Source organism: Nannochloropsis gaditana (genome assembly GCF_000240725.1).
Source record: "Nannochloropsis gaditana CCMP526 unplaced genomic scaffold scaffold568, whole genome shotgun sequence".
Classification (NCBI taxonomy): Eukaryota; class Eustigmatophyceae; order Eustigmatales; family Monodopsidaceae; genus Microchloropsis; species Microchloropsis gaditana.
Window position 1 is genome coordinate 1 of NW_005803385.1, and position 19,677 is coordinate 19,677.

Below are 19,677 nucleotides of genomic sequence, written 5' to 3' on the forward strand. Positions count from 1 at the left end.
GGAGGGAGGGCGGGAGGCATTTGATGGAGAAGACGACTCGTGCTTATCGCCCTTCCCCTCCCTCTTCCCCCCTTCTTCCCTCCCAATTTCCCGCCCTCCCCTTGCTCCTATGTCTCCCAGCGGCCTTCGCTTTCCTTCGCGTGCATTGGGGGCCATGCGGAGGCGAAGCGGAGGCTCCGGCAGGCCGTTCTCTACCCCTTCCTCTACCCCTCCCTCATGCGCTCCTTCAATCTCATCGGACAAGGTGGAATCTTGCTGTGTGGGCCCCCGGGGAGCGGGAAGACTTGTCTAGGTAACATAGAGGGAGGCCGAGTGGGATAGGGGAAGGAGGAAGGGAGGGAGGGAGGGAGGGAGGGAGGCAGGTAGAGAGGGCAAAAGGATGGAGAAGAGTTCGAAAAGGGAATTTATATCAAGCATCTGACGTTGGGTATATCTCTGCAGTCAAAGCCGCCGCAGCCTCGGTGCCAGGTCTCTCTTTTCTGTCTTATGCGGCAAGTGATATATACAGTATGTACTTAGGGGAAGCGGAGGCAGCAGTGCGGGGGGCCTTCGCCCTGGCCCGCCAGGTGGGAAGGAGGGAAAGAAGGAGGGAGGGAAGGAGGGAGGGAAGGAGGGAGAGGGAGATGGGAAGAAGTGGAAGGACGGAAGAGATAAGGGAATGGATGGTGAGGTGGTAGCACGGCCACAGACGTTGTCGGCGCGATGGTATAGGCTGGATCTTCCGCTTGACTCTCGCCTCCTACCCTCCCTTCCTTCCCCCCGCTCTCCCTCACAGGCCTCCCCCTGCCTCCTCTTCTTCGATGAGCTTGACGCCATCGTGGGCGGGAGTGCCGGTGAGACGCGAGGAGGGAAGGGACATGCGGCAGAAGCTCGGGTAAGGCCCGGCCCCGCGCTTATTCAAGCCTCTCTTTCGCTTGCCCACTTTTTCCCCAAAACCTTCTTCGGCTTTCGTCGTCTGTTCATGCTCTCCTCCTTCTTCTCCTCTCGGTCTTTTCTTTTTTTGGGGGGGTGTCCTTCATTGCCGCCCACCACTCCCTTTGTGGATACAGACACAGTTTGTCGTGCTATGTGAGTCTCGTTTCCTCCTCCTCTCCCTTCTCTGCTACACTCTCGCTTATCCTCCTCGTTACTGCTTTCGTCGCTCTTCCTCCTTCATTTCTTCCCGGCTTGGTCCTCACATTCCTCCGCCCGTAGTTCCTGCTCCCTCCCGCCCTCTTGAACCACACCTCTCCCTTTCTTGTTTCCGCCCTGCTCCTTGTAGGTTCTCTCCACCTTCCTGAACGAGCTTGATGGGGTGGAAGTTGCGGCAGGACAAGAGGGAGTCCTGGTGGTGGGAGCCACGAACCTACAGGAGGTAGGTAGGGAGGGAGGGGGGGAGGAGGAGAAGGCGGGACAGAGGGAGGGCGAGAGGAGGTGTCTGATGTAGATTGAAAAAGAGCACTCTTCCCTCTTCTGCATCGTGAGTGCGCGAGAGTCACTTCCCACTCTACCCCCCTCCCTCCACCTCGCCCTCCACCAGTCCCTCGACCCCGCCCTTCTTCGACCAGGCCGGCTTTCCCATGTCATACATGTCCTACCGCCTCGATCATCCGAAGATCGGGAAGAAATACTACGGATACACACGAGAAAGGTAAGAAAGGAAAAGGAGGGTGATGGGCGGAGGGGGAAAAGGAACGCGAACAAATGCCAGACAGAGAAACACAACGTGCAGCGCTACTGAAGAGACTCGCACAAATCGATTGAATTCCTTCTCAAATTTTCCTTTTCCCCCGTGGCTCAGATGCCTCTGGCTGCCCGTGGAGAGGAGGAAAGAGAGGCCCTATTGGAGCGGCTTGCTGAGGCGACAGAAGGCTATTCAGGGGCGGAGCTCGAAGGACTCTGTCGGTGCGTACCTCATACATCTACACTGGCTCATATGATACTCGAGAATCAGATCTATTAGTTCGTAGTCGCTGGTTGATATTCGAGACTGGTCACTACAAGGATGCTTTGTCCAAGCTCCATGCTCTCTCGCGTGGCTTTCACCCGGCCCCTGTCTCTTTTCACCCGTTTCTGTTCCCCCATCTTCCCTCATTCACGTCCTTGTTCATTCAAACTGCGATAGTGAGGCGGCGTTGCTGTGCCTGCGTGAAGAGGAAGCGAACATCGAGCCCACGGTGGATGGCAAAGGGACGGTGGAGCGGAGAGGGCGGATTGCGTGGCGTCATTTTAAGGCTGCTTTGTCAGATGAAAAGTAGAAGATATAAAAATAAAAAGATACAATTCTTAAGTGCATACCTCCTGACAATTTTAGGTCGTTGTCGCTCGGGGAAGTGGAAAGAGCAAGATAGGAGATGTTAGGCCAATTGAATTTTGTGCATACAATGTCGCATATAAGAGTGCTTACAAGCATATTTCGAGACGAAATTTAGCACAAATTGTCAGTATACTTTGTAAATGCGATCATTGTACACTTTCAAGCACCATATTTATGTGCAAAAAGTGATGCTACATTTATAAACAGCTCATTGCAAGGGTAGGGCTTAGACTCTGCCTAACGAACTTCCCGCATTGAAGAAAAGTAATTGTGCAAGATAAGCGATGAACACCGTCTAAAAGATGTTAGAACTGTATTAATCCCACTTCTATATAAGCATGAATTTGAAAATCGTAAGTTTGATATCTCCAGTCGGAAGCTTCCATCAAGCAAGTCAGGAGGTACTCTCCCGATTAGAAACGCGAGGTAGCTTACCCAGGCCGACATTTACAGGACCCATGTCACTTTATTTTGGAGCTTTTCAATCTGCAATAATGAATTACCTGTGGCATAGCTGCCTCAGGTATGATAAAGGGCAGTGTTTTTTAATGGCATTGGTGCGGCAGTGTGCGGTCTCGCCAAGCCAACTTCAACTGCCGAAGAGGCAGGCGACAGATCGACGCAAGGCCGCATATGACGACGGCGCGTCGATCGTGTGGAAGTGACACCGCAGGATTGGTCGTGTGTGTGGTAGTTAATTAGGTCGGTCGAATCGTTATTGTCAAATTGTTCTGGTAGAGTGCACTTTGCATTTCACTGGCGAGCAGACCCTTTTCTAATCGTACATGCTGCTTGCGCGAGCCCATATTGACATCAACTCTGAGAACCTGTAAAGGCAAGTATTTGCAACACGGAAAGACAGGATTGGAAATTGACGAATTTCCTACGTGCCGAAAATTCTGTCGTTTGTATGCTTATAAAAAATGAAGGCCTATACGGCAAGGGTCGCCTCAGTGCTACGAGTGTTCCAAAGGACTCGAATAAAACTTGACTGCATGCATCTACACAACACAGCGTCCCTTTTCGCGATTGGAAGGTATTTGGCCAATCATGTCTGAGGAATCGGTGGCACCAGAGGTAAATTATGTTTTATGAGCCCTCTATTTGGTAATATGAATAAATCTTGTGTCCTTACTCCCAGAAGACTTCTTGTCACCTAGTGACCTCTGGTCGATTAGTCATATCAAACGCCTTGAATGTACTCATACCCCATCCCAAACCTCCTATTCAATTGGCCTCGATCTGTATTTCCTGATGAAAGCCTTTGCCACGCCCCGAAGTCCGCTCTTCATTCTCTGTCCTCCAAAGGCAACGTCTGCAAACGCCTGCTCAAGTTCCCGCTGTGCTGGCGGGCAAGCGCGTGCAGGTAAGCACCAAGAGGGAACCAGAGTACTTGAGGTACAGGAGTTGAAGGGGGTTCTAGTCTCTTTCAGAAATTCACGAGGAGGGTTTCAGAAATTCACGAGGAGGGTAGTATGCTTTTCAAAAGGAGGAGGCTCGTACCAACAAAGGCTCACATACGTTGTTCCTCTGCCATTACGTTACTCGTCCGTCCCGTCTGTGTGATACTGCCTCCGCCTTCCCCTTTGTCAGGTGGTTCCCAAAGAGGCCTTGGGCGCGGTGGCGGATCATGAACGAATCGAAGAGCTCTTTCCTCGCACGTATGGAAAGCCGCGCGTGGAGCTAGCCACAATAGAAGAGGACTCCGAGGGCAGGTATGTGGTGTCAGGAGCAATGAAAATAGGACCAAGTGGTGTCTGTAAGGCTCCGAAAGGATTCTATCTAATGTCCTGCGGTGAGTGCCATCGTTACGCTTTCCCCTGTTACTCATTCCACCCGGTTCCGCCTGCTCCTTCCTTGCCTGCGACAGGGGGACTGTCGACGGAGGCCAGCCGTTGCGCGTGGGCGTCGTGCTCTCTGGCGGGCAAGCTTCTGGAGGCCACAACGTCATTGCCGGTAGGTCTACGAGTGGCAAGGAGATCTCGTTGGGCAGGTTACAGGATAGCTTGAGAAGAGAACATCGACGAAGAGTCGTGCTGGAGGGATCGAATAGCACCCGGAATTGTACCTGCACCATTGTCTTCTTTGAGAGGACGATTGCAACGGCCATCGTGCGTCTCACGTTTTTTTGAACGTGGCACTCGCCGCTCTTCTCTCCACCTGGCTCTTTCCTGTCCCCACAGGCGTGTATGACTACATCAAATCGGTGCATCCGGACTCGGAACTTCTGGGGTTCGCCAACGGCCCGAAGGGCGTCTTTACCGGCAAATACTACGTCGTCGATGCAGCTTTCATGGACGCTTACAGGGTGCGTAATCCCAGTTTCTCTTGTTCCTTATTCCAGCCTTTTCCCTTTTCATTACGTGTGTCATGGACACTGCCACGGTCCTTCTCTTTCTCGCATGCCTCTCTCATATGAAGAAGTCCTACAAATCTCCCACTTGGCTCATGCACCACTTCCTTTGAAATTTTATCCCGCCCGTCGCGATGTCGTCTTTCGCCCAATGTTCCTCCCACGCTTCCTTTGTCCCTCAGAACACCGGTGGGTTCGATGCCCTGGGCTCTGGCCGCAATAAAATCGAATCCCCTGAAGAGTTCGCGGTATGGACAGCAGAAGGGGGGGGGAGAGTAAAAGGGGGGTATTTTATATACACCACCGTTGAAGATGTCATGCCCTTTTGTTCATAAACGGGTTTTTATTTCATCATTTATCCTCTTTCTCTCCGCAACCTTCGACCTCACGTCCTCGATTCAGGGCGCTAAAAGGGTCTGTCAATCACTGGCTCTGGATGGCCTGGTCGTCATTGGCGGGGACGATAGCAATACTAACGCTGCTGTGCTCGGTACGTTACATTGCTTTCTATCCCTCTGTCCTCATGCTGTTCGGATTCGCCGCGCGCTGATAGCGATAAATTTATGTTTCTTATGTTTTTTCACTCCTCTCAGCGGAATACTTTGCTGCGAATGGTTGCTCGACTCGTGTGATCGGAGCTCCAAAGACGATCGACGGCGACCTGAAGAATGATTACATTCCTGTCTCTTTCGGATTTGACACGGTGAGCTCTGTTCCCCGTTCTCTCGTATGGACTCTTCTATTCTTTGTTATTTGACGACGCCTCCTTGGGGACCTTCGTATAGAATTGAGAATTCTGTGCAATGGTAACAAGGTGTCCCTATAGAAAATTATGGAGAAGTGTCGAAACACCCTTTATTCGAGTGACGCGCATATCTCCGACTTTGTACCAGATAATTTTTCCAGTGTACTGCGAATATCTCCTTAAGTGTCAATATCGAATGGTGATTGTCAAGATACATGTAGACTTTGTTGTGTTTAACTTTTGGCCTCCCTACCCCACTCGGAAAATCAGGCCTGCAAGACATACTCGGAGTTGATTGGGAACGTCATGCTTGACTGTCTCTCCTCTCAAAAATATTATCACTTCGTTCGTCTCATGGGTAAGAATTTCATGTTTTTTCTCGCGTTTGCCCTGGCTTGTGCGCTTCCTTTCCATCTTCAGTCCCGTGTGTACATTACAGAGGTGTGTTGTAATATTACATCAGTGCAAACAATGTGAACACTAGCGCACCATGCCTTTTAAAAGTAGCAAGCGCGCATGATGCTACGACGCGCGTGGCAAGTATGAATGTGGTGTACTTTATACCCCTGGATGACGACTCATCAGCCTCTGTGTGTCGATGCATCGTTCAGGGCGAAGTGCCTCCCACATCGCACTGGAGTGCGCCCTACAGACCCGTCCAAATGCTACGCTGATCTCTGAGGAAGTTGAGGTGAGTAGAAGGAAAATCTCAGATCAACGCTTGCATTTAAGTACATGGATTCGTAATGGAAGAACGCCTTTTTCACATTATTTACCAGGCGGAACACCTCTCTCTGTCCCAAGTGACGCATTCGCTCGTCAGAATGATCCTGGAGCGAGCCAAGCAAGGTGTGAGCATGTCATTAATTTGATCATGCTTTGTATATATCACTTACTCGTGTCCCTCTCTATATTTCGTCAGGCAAACATTACGGCGTGATCCTTCTTCCTGAGGTACGATCTCTTTATGTGCAGGATAAATTAGGCAAAAAGGGTGCGAACGACGAGGATACTCTTTCAGCATTGTCGCCCTTTTGTCGCTCACTTCCGCGCCTCTCCGTTTCTCTTCGCAGGGTATTATTGAGTTCATCCCTGAGTTCCAAACTCTAATGCACGAGCTCAATGATCTGATGGCTGCAGGCGTGGCTAATACTGAAGAGGTGAGTCTCGACGGCTGTCAATGCACGGGAGCCAGTAGGAAGGCATTTCAGAATTGTGAAAGGGTTTATCTTAAAATGTTGGGGGTCGCCTTCTCAGTGAAGTTCTCCCCCTCTCTCAGGCGGTCATGCGGGAACTTTCGTTCAACAATCGGGCGGTCTTTTCATATCTTCCAGCCAACATCAAGGAGCAGCTTCTTTTGGATCGAGACCCACACGGTAACGTTCAGGTGAGTCAATGAACTGAAGATCAATCACGTGAATAAAGTAATTTGTAATTTTGAAAGATGGCTTGTCGGAAGGGATGCTTCTGTGGCGGACGAGAAATTAGTCATTTTGAGCGTGCTAAGATGTAAATACCCTGCAGACTAGGAAAAGCTCATTGAAAAGCGGGCTAGAAATAGCATGCGCATTTGGTGCTGAATATTCGCCTCTATTCCCATGGTTCAACTGTCTCATATCATACGTGCTCCTTTTTTCAACGTATTTTAACTTTGGGGAATAGGTTGCAAAAATTGAGACGGAAAAGCTACTGGCAGGGACAATTGCGCTGGAGCTGGAAAAGATCCGCAAGTATGGACAATATGCAGGCGTCTTCAATCCCCAGTTTCATTCTTTTGGGTAAGTCAGGCTTCCCATTCAAATCGTGTGCAGACTGCGTCCAAAGGATCAACATCAGAGGGAAATACACGGGAGAACGAGTTGTATGAAAGGAAGCGTTGACTTCTTGTCCCAATGTAATTGGCTCGCTCGGGATCTGAATAGGTATGAAGGCCGCGCAGGACTACCCAGTGGTTTCGACTCAAACTACTGCTACTCTTTGGGCTTGACAGCGGGGCACCTCATAGGTTCGTTTTCTTATCGTACAGCGAAACTAACGCGGTTTGTACACCTTGTACCCTACTTGTTTGCAGTCAGGAAGATGAATAATAATTCTAGCCTCGCTATAAGACGTTGATTCCGCACTCCTCCATTACATTCATCATCTCCTATCTCAGGCAACGGGCTTACCTCGCTGATGGTCTCCATCACCGGTGTGTGTGGCCCCGTGGAAGATTGGAAGTGCGGCGGGGTGCCTCTGACCATGATGATGAACATGGAGAAGCGCCATGGGTACGCCCAGAAATCAACCCCATTGCGTTCCGATCCCGTCGAGTTTTCTTGACGATCATTATTTATTTAGTAAAATCTGTCATCTTTTCATGTTTCAAGTAAGTTGCGTCTCCTTTTCATCCTCTCCTCCCAGGAAATTCAAGCCTGTGATCCGCAAGGCTCTTGTTCAGCTCGAGGGAAAGCCCTTTAAAATTTTGAAAAAGCGCCGGGATAAATGGGCCGTGGAGGACTGCTACCGCGCCCCTGGCCCCATCCAATTCGACGGCCCTTGCTCTCAGGATGTGAACCTGACGCTGCAGTACGAGTTCCTGCCCGAGGAGGAAGTCGTGGACGCCCCCGACGTGCCCCGGTCCATGACGCAAATGGAAGGCTACCTGTTCTCTCCCACGCCCCGGGCGTGCCTGAGCAGCGTCCAGCTCCATCGTCTCGAGTATAAAAACCGGGTGCCACAGGCTTTGAAAGGACGCACCACCCTGAACGTGCAGGTGGTGGAGGGAGAGGCCACCCAGTGCCTGTACGGGAAGGACCGGGCCCTGATGCGCCGCGAATTCCCGCGATCCTACGGCTTGCCCATGGTGCATCTCCATGCAGATCCCAAGGAGGGCTCACAGCAGCGGCAGGTCAATGCGCACAAATTCTCCGTCTCTTCCAACGGCACCTGTGCGGCCGAGGAGGAAGAGATCCCGCGGCAGGTACGACAGTAGTGTTCAGGCTTCATTTTGCTTGCTTCTAGTGATGCACAGGCTCCTAGAAGGTCTGATCCCCGCCCTATTTAGTAAGCTTCTCCTTGCAACAGTCCGAGCGACTGTACACAAGAATCTAGTTGCATAACAACTGCTAAGGCAAAATCTGACCCCGTTTTTACTCTACCCTTTGCACCGTTTTCCTCCCTTCCCCCTCCGTCCTCCATCCGGATCGCCAGGGTACCACCAACCCGTTCCTCCTCTCCGACCTCAGGACCGAGCTCGCCGTCTCCGAGGTGGACGGCATGCGGTCCCTGTTGGACAGGGAGGAACCCCATGCCTCTAAACGAGCGGCGACCACCCATCGAGCCGCGGGGGAGCGGCCCATCACTGTCGGCGTGGTATTTTGCGGCCGACAAGCCCCTGGGGGGCACAACGTCATCGCAGGCCTCCACGACTACCTGGCCGCCTCCAACTCCACCCTCTTGGGCTTCGTCGGTGGCATCGATGGTATCTACAAACAGCAGACTGTGCAAGTGACCTCGGAGCTCTTGTCGACTTACCGGAACCAGGGGGGCCTGGACCTGCTCGGCCGCTCGCACGAGAAATTCCCCGACACGGTCGCGATGATGGAGGGCTTCAAGGATGCCTGCGTCAGGCTTCGGCTCGACGGACTCGTATTTGTGGGCGGGTGCAGGACGGCCACGGGCGTGGCCTATCTGAGCGAATACCTGATGGCGGAGGGGGTCCCGACCGCCTGCACCGTGGTCCCTGCGGGCATCGACGGGACCTTGACCAACCAGTTCGTGGAAACCACCCTGGGCTTCCACACGGCATGTAAAGTCTACTCGGAGCTGGTGGGGAACACCGCCATCGACGGGGCCTCGGCCAAGAAATACTGGATGTTCCTGCGCCTGATGGGCTCGAACGTGAGCAACATCGCCTTGGAAGTCGCCCTCCGCTCCGCCCCCAACCTGATATTGTTGGCGGAGGACGTGGACGCTTCCCGCAAGTCCTTGCAGGAGGTGGTTCGGGAGGTGGCGGACTTGGTCTCTGCCCGCGCGGCCCGCAACCGGCACTACGGGACCGTTCTGGTGCCCGAGGGCCTGGTGCTCTCCATCCCCGAAATCGCCGTCCTCCTCCAAGAAATCGACGTCGCCTTCCGGGAAAGCGAGGAGGAACTGACCTCGGTGGAGGCGGTAGTCTCGCGCTTGACCACTTGGTCGGCCGCGCTTCTCCGGTCCATGCCTCCATATATCCAAGTACAGATGACTAAAGCGCGATCCTCCAGCAAAGGTGTCCAGCTCTCCGCGATCGAGACGGAACGTCTCCTCTGTCATTTTGTGGAGACGGAGTTGAACCGACGCAAGGCGTTGGGCCAGTACAAGGGAAGTTTTACCCCGGTCTGCTCCTTTCTTGGTTACCAAGCCCGTGGTTCCCTCCCCTCGAACTTTGATTGCAACTTGGGGTACTCCATGGGGGGAGCCGCGGCCGTGCTTGTGCACACGGGTCGGACCGGTTACCTTGCCACCATCACGGGGCTCAAGGGCGTGGAGGAAGAAGATTGGAAAGTGGCAGGCGTGCCTCTGACGGCCATGCTCGCGTACGACGAGCTGGAACAGCACCGTCTCGCCTACAACGGTCAACTCCGCCCCCGGGTGCCCGCCAAAAAAGTGGATTTGCGTGGAGCGGCGTACAAGTTTTTGATGGGGAAACGCCAGCTGTGGGGTATGCACGACATGTACGAGAACTCGGGGCCTCTTCAGTTTCATGGACTCACGGCCGATGACCGCCCCGCCACTGTGGTGGAGGAAGACCGGGACTACTTGGAGGAACTCGAGGTTCTCCACGCGGCCCTGCGGCAAGTCCGCCGGGCCTGTCGCCCCGGGTGCTCAAGTGCGTTGCTCCATTTGGCGACGAAGAGCATTTTGACACTGACAGACGTGGTGTCCATGATGGACGAAACCGTGTGACACAGCGTCGGGGGGGGGGGGGGGAAGATTGCAATCGTGTGCACTTTGCTATTCCAATTTGACGGGGAGACATTGTTTATTTGAAAGATGTGAAGACTTCTCCTTGGGCAAGAAGACGACGCGAACTGGGGCACCTTTCCAAAGACAAAAGGGCTTACGTTAGGCTTGGGTGAAAAGTTGGGTATTTGGTAGTGCCACGATTGGGTGCTCGAGTCACAGAGGCAAGTAAATTTAGGCTTAGGGATTGAAATTATTTAAAAGGAAGTCGAAATCGTGGGTGTTGAAACATTCAAAACGGTGTGTCTTGCGTGTACTCGTCTTGGCCTCTTGCCACAAAATGGGGGCGAGTAGGACAAGGTGTTAACTGAAGCTTACGGTCTGCTATAGACAAATAATATGGCAAAAGGAAGACTAGTATCGCAAGTAATGATTTAATTGTTGTAATAGCTTGCCGCAGCTTACAAAAATTGCCATGTATCCCTTCGGTCGCGTAAACAAAGTTTCCTGTCCCTGCAGAAAGCTCCGCTCGCGACAGTGTTACTTTCATAACTGCGTTGGCTTTATAATAAGAACTTTCATTCTTTCGACGGACTGCACATTGGTTCACTGTAGGGGACGCTATAAGAGACATTTCATCAATATGAGCCTTCCAGGGCGCTAGTTTCGGCACGTACAGTGTTCAGCATATAAACGAATTCGACTTTTGGCACTGTTCATCACATCTCCACTAAACCTCTGCACAAGCCTGGCGAAAATGATATTTGAGGTGCATTCGATGACGCGTGAGTTGATTGCTCGGGACGAGGAGTGTTTGGTGGTCATTTACTTTGTGTTCCAATCGGTGTGTTTACCACCCAACACTATCCGCCCCCTCAAGCTTCAAGCAGCTAGCCTCCTTCCTCCAAGCCATCTCCCTCTTTTTATGCCATAACTTGAAAAAATTGTCGTATCTCAACCACACAGGGTTATCAAAGGTGATGCATCGCCTTGTACAGGATTCTTTGCACTGCCTGCGTCAGCCGCGTTCTCTTTTCGGATCTCTCTACCGCTGGCGTCACCTGTCCCCTCCTCCCCTCTCCTCCTCCACTCGACAAAACGACGGCACAAGTCCATCCGATGAACCTCATCCCCAAGACAATGACGCAACCCCTTTGCCTTCATCATCTTTCAATATTGTCGCTGCCGACGCCGCAAGTCACAGACCGACTCGTCGGTTTAACGTCAGCACTGGAGGGACAGGGAAAAATAGGGAGGAGGGCGGGCAGCCCAAAGTACAAGTGTTTCGCGATTTGACCCGCAATCGTGATCCTTCATGGGAACGTGTAATGGAGCACACCACCTTCGTCAGCCATTTACCGAAACAGCTTCAACAGTACGAGGCGGAACAGGTGAACAATCCATTAGTCCGAGACCAGTCTCGTTTGATCATCCGTAAGGACGATCCTGCCAACCGGCAATGGCTCAGTCTGCCTGAATTTGATGGTGGGGACGCGGATGGCCATTCTACCGCGAGCTATTTCGAGAGGGAGGTGGCAGCGCGCAAAGCACGGTTGATTCGGGCCGAGCGCGCGGTTTTCCGGCGGAGGGTGCGCCGTGAGGAAGTGGCGGAGGGAGGGACGGAGGGTACACCTGAAGAGGGGATGAGCGTGGAGGAGAAGATTCAGTTGGCGATGGCACAGGGGGATTTCGACGATTTGAAGGGAAAGGGCAAGCCCCTGGAGCGATTGGAAGGTGAGGGTCGGTGTGTGAGGAGACGAGTGAGACCGCAAGAGAGGGATAGGGGAGAAAGGGCTTGAAAGTGGAGGAAGCATTCTGAATAGGGTGTTGTTTTGTACGACGGTGTGTGTGAGGACGAGTTGCGGAGAGCAGGCGGCGGTAGCATGCTAAGACAGGGAAAGCCTTACGAGCGATGGGAACCTGGATAAGGCTTTAAGCTATGTTGATCATCATATATCCTTGCCTATCCCCGCGACCTCCTCTCCTCCACTCCAGGGTATCTCTACGCCACAGATAAGACATCCGCCACCTACATGGACGTGTTATCCAAGTCCGGCGTGAAGCCAGTGTGGGTGGAGAGGTCAAGCAGGATCCGAGATGCGGAACGACGGCTTGTGCACAGGCTAGAGGCGGAATGGGCCAAGGTGGTGCTTGAAACGTGGGAGCATGGGGAGGGAGCAGAGAAAAGAGGGAAGGAAGGAGCGATGGCACGATGGAAATCGCGGGTGGTCGGCTTGGCGGGTTTGAGAGAAGACGTGGCCTGGATCAATGCCGAGATCGATTTGTATAATTTGCAAGTCCCTTCCATGTCTCTGCAGCGAATGAGGATGACGTTGGAGGAAGTGTGCGATGTGGTGCAGGGGGGAGAAAAGGAGGGAGGAACGTGGATGGAGAGAGGTACAGCACGAGCCGTGGTCAGGGCCGCAGAGAAAGAAGGCGTGTTCAGTACGGTCACGGCGCTGGGATCGCTGCGACTGGACGCGGAGGAGATGAAAAAAGGAAGAGGACAACGAAGGAGAAGGGAAGAGGAAGATGTAGGTAGAAGTGCAAGCCCCGAAAACGGTGGAAAGGGTTGGGGTAAGGAGGGCGAGCATAAGGGAAGTTTGCTGGACTCTCTGGCTTCCTGGTTGTCGAGAGGGGCTCGCACAGGGCCAGGACGGATGTGAAAAGGCGGACGAGAATGTAATTATGCAAAAGGGAAAGATTTAGTCCCGAAAGTGGATCAGGCAGATTAAACGAGGAGTTAGTTCACAGGATTGTGCTTCAGAAAAGGGTCAATGACATCCTGTACTCTACTTCAATTTTCGAATCGTTATTTTTTCAGGTTTTTGAATTGCCCAACAGTGCTTTATGTGGGTAAAATTCGACTACAAGGTGGCGTCGGTCAGATGAGCTATTCTTATTTCATTTCGTACGCAAACCTCCTTTCATAGAGTTGACTCCGCTGATTTTTTTGAGCGAGCGGGCAGCTTCCTCTCATCCCCTCGATTGCGCCTGAGGCATCTCCTTACCTGCCACAATTAATTACGCCCTACTGTCACAGAAGCGACCATGGCATCCCCGGAGGTATTGGCAGAGGCATTGTCGGCAGCTGAAGGTGGCGCTATCTCCACTGCTGTCTTGTATCCACTTGAGGTAAGGGGTCACTTGGGAGCAAGCGAGGGGTGAGATGTATGACAGTAGGCTAGGGATCAAATGAATGCCACACGGGTCCAGGCTTTGATATGTCAGACTGTGTTGCGTTTCAAACTCACGTCTTCACGGAGACCGCACTTTTGCTGGTCTGCAATGGAGAGAATGTAACCAGCACGTTGCTCTGTAGTCCTCGTTGTGACGCTCTCTCCTCCCATGTCTGCAGGTCATCAAAACCGTTATTCAGGCCTCTAAAACAAAGGAACAAAAGCAGTCAAGGCAAGCTACGACAACTGCTGCCACGGAAGATGAACAAACTTCCAGTGCAGAGGGAGAAAGAAACGTAGCTGCCGCCGCTGCCGCTGTGGCCGCAAGTGCAGCCGACCCTCTCTCTGGGGAAACTGCTCCGGAAGAAGGTGATGAGGGCTCAGATGAAGATAGCTCGGCGCTGACGACACAGGACGTGGCTAAGGAAATCTATCGCCGCGCGGGTCTGGGAGGATTTTTCGGCGGGGTCCAATATTCCTCTCTGCAAAGCTCTTTGGAGAAGTCGATTTATTTCTACGCCTACAGCACAATGAAAGGCGTCGTCAAGGTCCTGAACGGAGGGAGGTGAGCGGGAGGGGAAACAATCGAAGCAATGGACACGCGTGGGAGGAGGGCTCGGGAGGAAAAAGACTCATTCCTTCCCCCCTTTGGGAGATTCAGGTTCGGGGTGCGGGAGAATCTCCTTGTTGGGTACTTGAGCGAGGTGGTTCATCTGCCAGTCACGGGTAAGCGCTCCAAGCTCTGCAAGTCTCCCTCGTCTTTATCTGTAGAACATGCGTGCATTCCTGGATTTTGAGGTCTTTTCTGGCCGATAATTGCCAGCGTTCAAGGACCACGTCATTGCCTTCTCCTCCCTCCCCTCCCTCCCTCGCGTCCGCCCCTCCCTCCCCCTCCTCTCCCCTCCCTCCCCTCCCTCCCCTCCCTCCTTCACCTCCCGCCAAATTTTCACGCCTTCTCTCTGACCACTTTTCCTCCATTTCTGTGGCGCAGTGCCCATCGAGGTGGTTGTCACGCGCATCATCACCAGCCAAGGTCGTCTTAAGTCGTGGTCCGAGGCGGCGAAGGAGGTGCTGAAGGAGGACGGGCCAAGCGGGCTCTACAAGGGCATTCCCGCCTATGTGAGGAAGGGGAGGGAGGGGACGAGGCAGAGAGGAAGAAGGGAGGGAAGGGGGAAGGAAAGCGGGGGGATGCACGACGCACATTCGTCTTTTTCAAGCACTGCCGCGCGTACTGTGCAACTCCCTCTTCTACTGTTTCCTCATCGGTTCCTCATCCTTTTCCATCCTCCCTTCCCCCCTCCCCCCCTCCCTCCTTTCCCAGGGTGTCTTGTGCCTGAAACCCGCGATCCAATACACGCTCTTCGAGCAGCTCCGCCGAGGCATCCTTTCCCTGCTCTCCCGTCGTCGAGGGGGTAAGGGGAGGATGAGGGAATGGACCTCGGACCATGCCGTCCTCCCCTTCAAGTCCCTTCCCTCTTCACGCACTGTGCCCCTCATATAATGTTGTCCCTCTCTCCCTCCCTCCCTCCCTCAGTCCCGGTCAGAGCCTTGAGTGCCTGGCAAGCCTTCCTTCTCGGCGCCCTCTCCCGCGCATTGGCCACCCTTATCATCTTCCCGTGGATCCGCGTCCGGAAGATGCTCATGGCGCAGGGCAAGGGCGTCCGAGAGGGAGAAGAGGGAGGAGGGAGGGAGGGAAAGAGGCAACGGTGTTGTTCACGTTGCAGAAGACATTAAGGGACGAGGGTGTTCCGGGGCTGTACAGAGGTCAGGACGTTCTCTCCCCCCTCCCCATTTTGTCTGCTCTGCTCGAATCCTCTGAACCCTCCCTCCCTCGTGTTCTGCCCCCATTCTCACCAGTCTCCCCCCTCTTCCCTCCCCCGCTGGGCCCGTTCAGGCATGGCGCCAGAGCTCACCCGCGGAGTGCTTTCTGCGGCCTTAATGCTCATGATCAAAGAGCGGCTCTATGACTTCAATAAGCGGATGCTGCTGAAGACGATGAGGACGTAAGGGATGGGGAAGGGAGGAGAATGGGGATTCGCGTGCACGAATGCACAAGGCGAAGGACGGAGGGTGAAGATTGAGAAGGAAACGTAAAAAGACGGAAAATTTAAAGAAATAAACGGTGACATGGCTACCCAACAGGCGACACGCGACACAGCGCTCAAGGAACCTGTAAGCACCCTTTGTTATTTTCCTTCCGATACCATCTCTGTTCAACTTGAACGGTCGCACCCCCCCCCTCCTTGTCCTCCTCGAGACTCACACGGCATCTCCATCCTCAAACAAGTCCGCGTCATCCTCCTCCAAAGTTTTCTGCGACGATGAGCCTGTCCGTATATCCCACATCAGTACAGGAAGGCTCACTTTACCTCACCCTTACGTCTTCTTCCTCCCGCCCTCCTTCTCGACCTCGCTCCCTACCTGTGGAGGTCGCTTTCTTGTCTTCTTCCTCGATGACCGGTGCTTCCACAGCAGCAGGAGCACTCTCCGCCTGGTGCGAAGCGAGCCAAGGGGAAAAGAGAGGGCAGCAAGGGAGAGGGTAGGGGGGGAATAAGGCAAGAGCGGCCAGAGGATGCATAGGTAGTAAGAACAAACACGAGAGAAGCATGAGTGTGGAAGGAGAAGGGGGAATTCGCAGGCGGTAAACAAGGCGCCCTACCACCACCCCCAAAAAAGAGAGAGCTCAAGGTAGCTCTCGGAGAAGACAGATAAATACGACGACCGAAAACGCTCGACGTCGATCGGGCTTGCGGTACGAGAACCACCGTGGGCAAGGGGGGAGGAGGCGGAGGGAAGTCTTCCTACCTGGTAGTCCACCACAAAATCCCTCCCAACGATTTTCCCTTCGCCTTTCAGCGTGTTGTACTGCTCTTCGGTGAGCAGGACGTATTGTCCGTCCTTTTTCATGACGGGGATGAACCTGAAGGGAGAGGAGACAAAGCAGGGAGGGGGGGAGGAAGGGAGGATGAGCGAAAGATAGGTAAATGTGTGCATGAAAACCCATTGGCATTCATGGGTATCTCATCCCAGCACTATGGGCCTGTACACCAGCCTTCTCCCCCGCGATATCTGCTCACAGGTTTTGCCCCCAACTGCGATCCATCCTGCCCTTATCCTCCTCTTCCTTTCCCCTTCCCCCCGCCTTCCTTTCCCCCCCTCTCACTTGTCGAATGGTCCGTAGATGCCCGCCTCAGAGTTCAAAAATGTCTTTTCCATCAATATTCGGTCATTTTTCGCTTTATTTTGGATAGTTCTGCGTGACATGAAAAGAAGGAAGATTGGCAGGAGGAGGCGAGCGTGTCACATCATAGATGCACTCCATGACCTCATTTTAATCAAGCTATAAGGCGAGCGTGACCCTCTCGGTTACGCACATGCCCCTCAGTACTTATTCTCCCTTCCCTCGTCCCCCCTCCCTGCCTTCCCTCCTTCCCCTCCTTCCCTCCCCCTCCTCTAGACTCACCGCCTTTTCAGGGTCTCCACCAAGTCCATACCGTCCTCCGTGTACTTTTTCGTCGTGTCCTCGTTCAAAGATTTTTGAACCTACAGGGAAATTCATGAAGATGATCGCTCAGCTATGTGTTGAAAAGCCAACCGTGCAACGTTCCCCTTTTTGTACCTCTGTCCTCGAACTTACCTTGGCCGCAATGTCTTCACCGAACGCATTCGCCGGCTGGGGAGGCACTGCACCAAAACATAAGGCTGCCGATGGAAGGACGACTGCTAGTAAATGATGAAAAACTGCACGGAAATAAGGCTTAAATTGCGTGACTTTGGGAGTAGGAGGTGGGGGCGTGGGAGGAGGCAGGAAGGCGAAAGCTGAGCTGAAGAGAGCTGCGGCAACGATGAAGGAGAGCGCGGCGCAGTAGCTTCTAATGAGCATGATGTGTCACTGGTGGTACTTCAATTTATGCGAAAGGATCGAGTGCGGGAATGGTATATACGGTGAAAGGGCAGGTGTCGCATGACGGGAGGGGGGCAGATACCTCTCAGACGAGGATGCATTGACTAGTCAAGTCGTGCGCAACAGTTTTACCATTATTCAAAAGACTCGCGATGCAGACACGGCTACTGTCTAACCAAGCCGCAAGAATCTTGTTTCATGCCCATTATGGCACAAACACGCCCCTCACCAATGGCCAAGGCAATATCGTCCCTTTTCTCGTCTCGTATCACACTCGCCGATGCAACTTGAGCCCTGTTCCGTGAATTCACCTCTATGCCCTTATCACACAATCAGACCGGTACTTTCGACCAAGACAAAGCGATGTCAAAGAACGAGAATAATCACACGGTCCTCTTTGCGGTGGCGGCCACGGCGGCGACGGCTGGAGCTCTGGCTGGCCCCTTGTCCTCCATGGTCCATCGCGCTTACAAACGGCATCGACACAGGAAACACACGCACTTCACCCTCGGTATGGCCATGTTGAGAACGGAGAAAGGGCATGTCCAGGAAAGGAAATGGCATTTGACAGATAAATAGCCGAGAACGATGGAAAGTTACGTGGCCACAGGGGATAGGAAGGCAGATATCACGACGCCTCACTTTTTACAATGGGAACGGGGGTGACCTTCTGTCGGATGCACACGCGCATATCCCCACACGTGCACCAACCATTCGAGAATATCTAAATTGGACATGCGCGCTCACTTGTACAGGGTCGTGGCGAGCACGGGAATACGGACAGGCTGTGCGTTACTTGCTTGCGTACCTGGAGCTACCCTGGAAGGTAAGCCACTGAAAGGGAATGAGGTCGGTCACCGCTCCCTCTTTTCCCTTCCATTCGTATGCTATAATGTCAGATGCTACCGTGTTATCGTCGCCCACGTCCCCATTTCCCTCTGTTGCGTGCCAGGACCGATTCTTCGACATGGGCCCGGGACCCGACTACCACCAGTTGGCGTGGGTGGACGCGAAAGACGAGGCCGCCCACGACAAGGTAATGCTTCAATGCCTCGCTCGCCTACACCTCTTGCCTCTCTGTCCTCGGCTCATTTCTTCTTCGTCCACGCAGGCGGTGGTCCCCTTCAGCGCGCAGGGCTTGACGACTTACCTGGTGGTGGAAGAACGTGGCTGGTGTCAGATGGGGAGGGAGGGAAAGAGAAAGGGAGTGAAACACGCCAGGACGATCATGCGCTACTTGGGTCGCCAGTACGGATTGATCGGTGGGTGGGGAGGCAGGAGGGGGGGTAGAAGAGAGGGTGCTCGGGGAGAGATGTTGCAGAGGAGGGACGGGCCGGGAGGGAAGGAAGGAGGGAGGGAGGGGAGGGGGGGAAGGGTGGATCTCACGGAAAAAGTTACTTGACAGGGCGGAATGTGAAAGAGATGGAAGCTGTCGATCTGCTGCTGGATGAATTGCAGGTTCGTGTCGGCAGGCTTGGTCCTCAGGCCTCCTTTCAGCCCCTCACTCGGCCGTCCCTCGCTCCCTCCTTCCCTCCTTTCCTCCTTCCCTCCCTCCCTCTCTTTTTCCCACAGGATTTCACCCTTGCCCTCCACCGGCTTGTACATAATCCCTCGTACGCTAGGGAGAAGGAACGTTTCTTCACCACCGCCCTGGCGTCCCGCCTCGGTGGCTTCGAAGACTGGCTCCTGAACGAGAAGAAGACGCACAAGAAGAGCTCGCCCACAGGTAGGGAGGGAGGAAGGGAGGGAGGTAAGGAAGGAACGAGGGAGGGAGGGCCGTCGGTTCACATTTCTACACCATTTGCTCCACAGGCGGCTTGTGGCTGGTGGGAGGACGCATGACGGTGGCTGATTTTGTCCTGTAAGCCCTCCCTGTCTCTTTCTCTCTCCCTCCCTCCTTCCCTCCCCGTTACCTCCCCTTCCCTTCCCTCCCTCCATACCTCTCGCTCCTTCTGTTCCCTCCCTCCGTACCTCCCCCCCTTCCTTGCCCTCCCTCCCTTTCTCCTTACCCATCTGTCTGCTTTTCCATGATGGAGGCATTTATGAACTTCGTGATATCCTTATCCATGCCCGCTCACGCATCCCACCCCCTCCCTCCCGCCCTCTCTCCCGCCCTCCCTCTTGTACAGGTATGACCTTCTGTCCCAAGCCCGGACGCTCTATCCCCCGGCGCTCTCCTCGCACCGGGAGCTCCAAGACTTTACCTATCGATTCGAAGCACTCCCGTCTATCGCTCAGTACTTAGGCTCAGAAGCTTGCCAGCTCTTGCCCCTCTTT

General features: G+C 53.7%; 7 protein-coding genes across 7 annotated transcripts; 6 read left to right on the top strand and 1 right to left on the bottom strand.

The window, feature by feature from the left end:
* Positions 1-197: 197 nt before the first annotated feature.
* Positions 198-2,237, top strand: NGA_0184600 (aaa family atpase; the record flags this gene model as incomplete). Its single annotated transcript, XM_005854257.1, has 7 exons — positions 198-292; positions 442-566; positions 776-874; positions 1,262-1,354; positions 1,548-1,630; positions 1,781-1,884; positions 2,227-2,237. Exons 1-7 carry the CDS (start codon positions 217-219, stop codon positions 2,235-2,237), a joined length of 591 nt encoding a protein of 196 aa, XP_005854319.1. The 5' UTR covers positions 198-216.
* A 1,924-nt stretch (positions 2,238-4,161) lies between these two features.
* Positions 4,162-4,601, top strand: NGA_0184500 (diphosphate fructose-6-phosphate 1-phosphotransferase; the record flags this gene model as incomplete). The annotated part of the gene is made up of 2 exons (XM_005854256.1): positions 4,162-4,252; positions 4,480-4,601. Coding segments are annotated over 2 exons (213 nt in total), but the record flags the coding sequence as incomplete, so codon positions are not given.
* Positions 4,602-5,051: 450 nt separating this feature from the next.
* On the top strand, positions 5,052-10,320 carry PFK (pyrophosphate--fructose-6-phosphate 1-phosphotransferase; the record flags this gene model as incomplete). Its single annotated transcript, XM_005854254.1, has 12 exons — positions 5,052-5,139; positions 5,243-5,368; positions 6,006-6,085; positions 6,174-6,243; positions 6,317-6,348; positions 6,468-6,554; positions 6,674-6,781; positions 7,057-7,172; positions 7,317-7,399; positions 7,550-7,664; positions 7,798-8,356; positions 8,587-10,320. Coding segments are annotated over 12 exons (3,198 nt in total), but the record flags the coding sequence as incomplete, so codon positions are not given.
* Positions 10,321-11,339: 1,019 nt separating this feature from the next.
* Positions 11,340-12,472, top strand: NGA_0426520 (uncharacterized protein; the record flags this gene model as incomplete). Its single annotated transcript, XM_005854259.1, has 3 exons — positions 11,340-12,051; positions 12,313-12,385; positions 12,445-12,472. Coding segments are annotated over 3 exons (813 nt in total), but the record flags the coding sequence as incomplete, so codon positions are not given.
* Positions 12,473-13,368: 896 nt separating this feature from the next.
* On the top strand, positions 13,369-15,619 carry NGA_0184400 (peroxisomal membrane protein pmp47b; the record flags this gene model as incomplete). Its single annotated transcript, XM_005854255.1, has 7 exons — positions 13,369-13,452; positions 13,676-14,061; positions 14,158-14,222; positions 14,488-14,615; positions 14,818-14,908; positions 15,031-15,155; positions 15,391-15,619. The coding sequence occupies 7 exons, from the start codon at positions 13,369-13,371 to the stop codon at positions 15,433-15,435; spliced, it is 924 nt and encodes a 307-aa protein (XP_005854317.1). The 3' UTR covers positions 15,436-15,619.
* Positions 15,620-15,720: 101 nt separating this feature from the next.
* Positions 15,721-17,399, bottom strand: NGA_0184801 (uncharacterized protein). The gene is made up of 5 exons (XM_005854258.1): positions 17,134-17,399; positions 16,960-17,039; positions 16,302-16,416; positions 15,918-15,987; positions 15,721-15,823 (listed from the first exon to the last, which is right to left on the bottom strand). The coding sequence occupies exons 1-5, from the start codon at positions 17,377-17,379 to the stop codon at positions 15,756-15,758; spliced, it is 579 nt and encodes a 192-aa protein (XP_005854320.1). The 5' UTR covers positions 17,380-17,399; the 3' UTR covers positions 15,721-15,755.
* A 327-nt stretch (positions 17,400-17,726) lies between these two features.
* Positions 17,727-19,677, top strand: GST (glutathione S-transferase). Its single transcript, XM_005854253.1, has 7 exons — positions 17,727-17,911; positions 18,156-18,226; positions 18,353-18,436; positions 18,512-18,662; positions 18,806-18,858; positions 18,973-19,126; positions 19,530-19,677. Exons 1-7 carry the CDS (start codon positions 17,764-17,766, stop codon positions 19,643-19,645), a joined length of 777 nt encoding a protein of 258 aa, XP_005854315.1. The 5' UTR covers positions 17,727-17,763; the 3' UTR covers positions 19,646-19,677.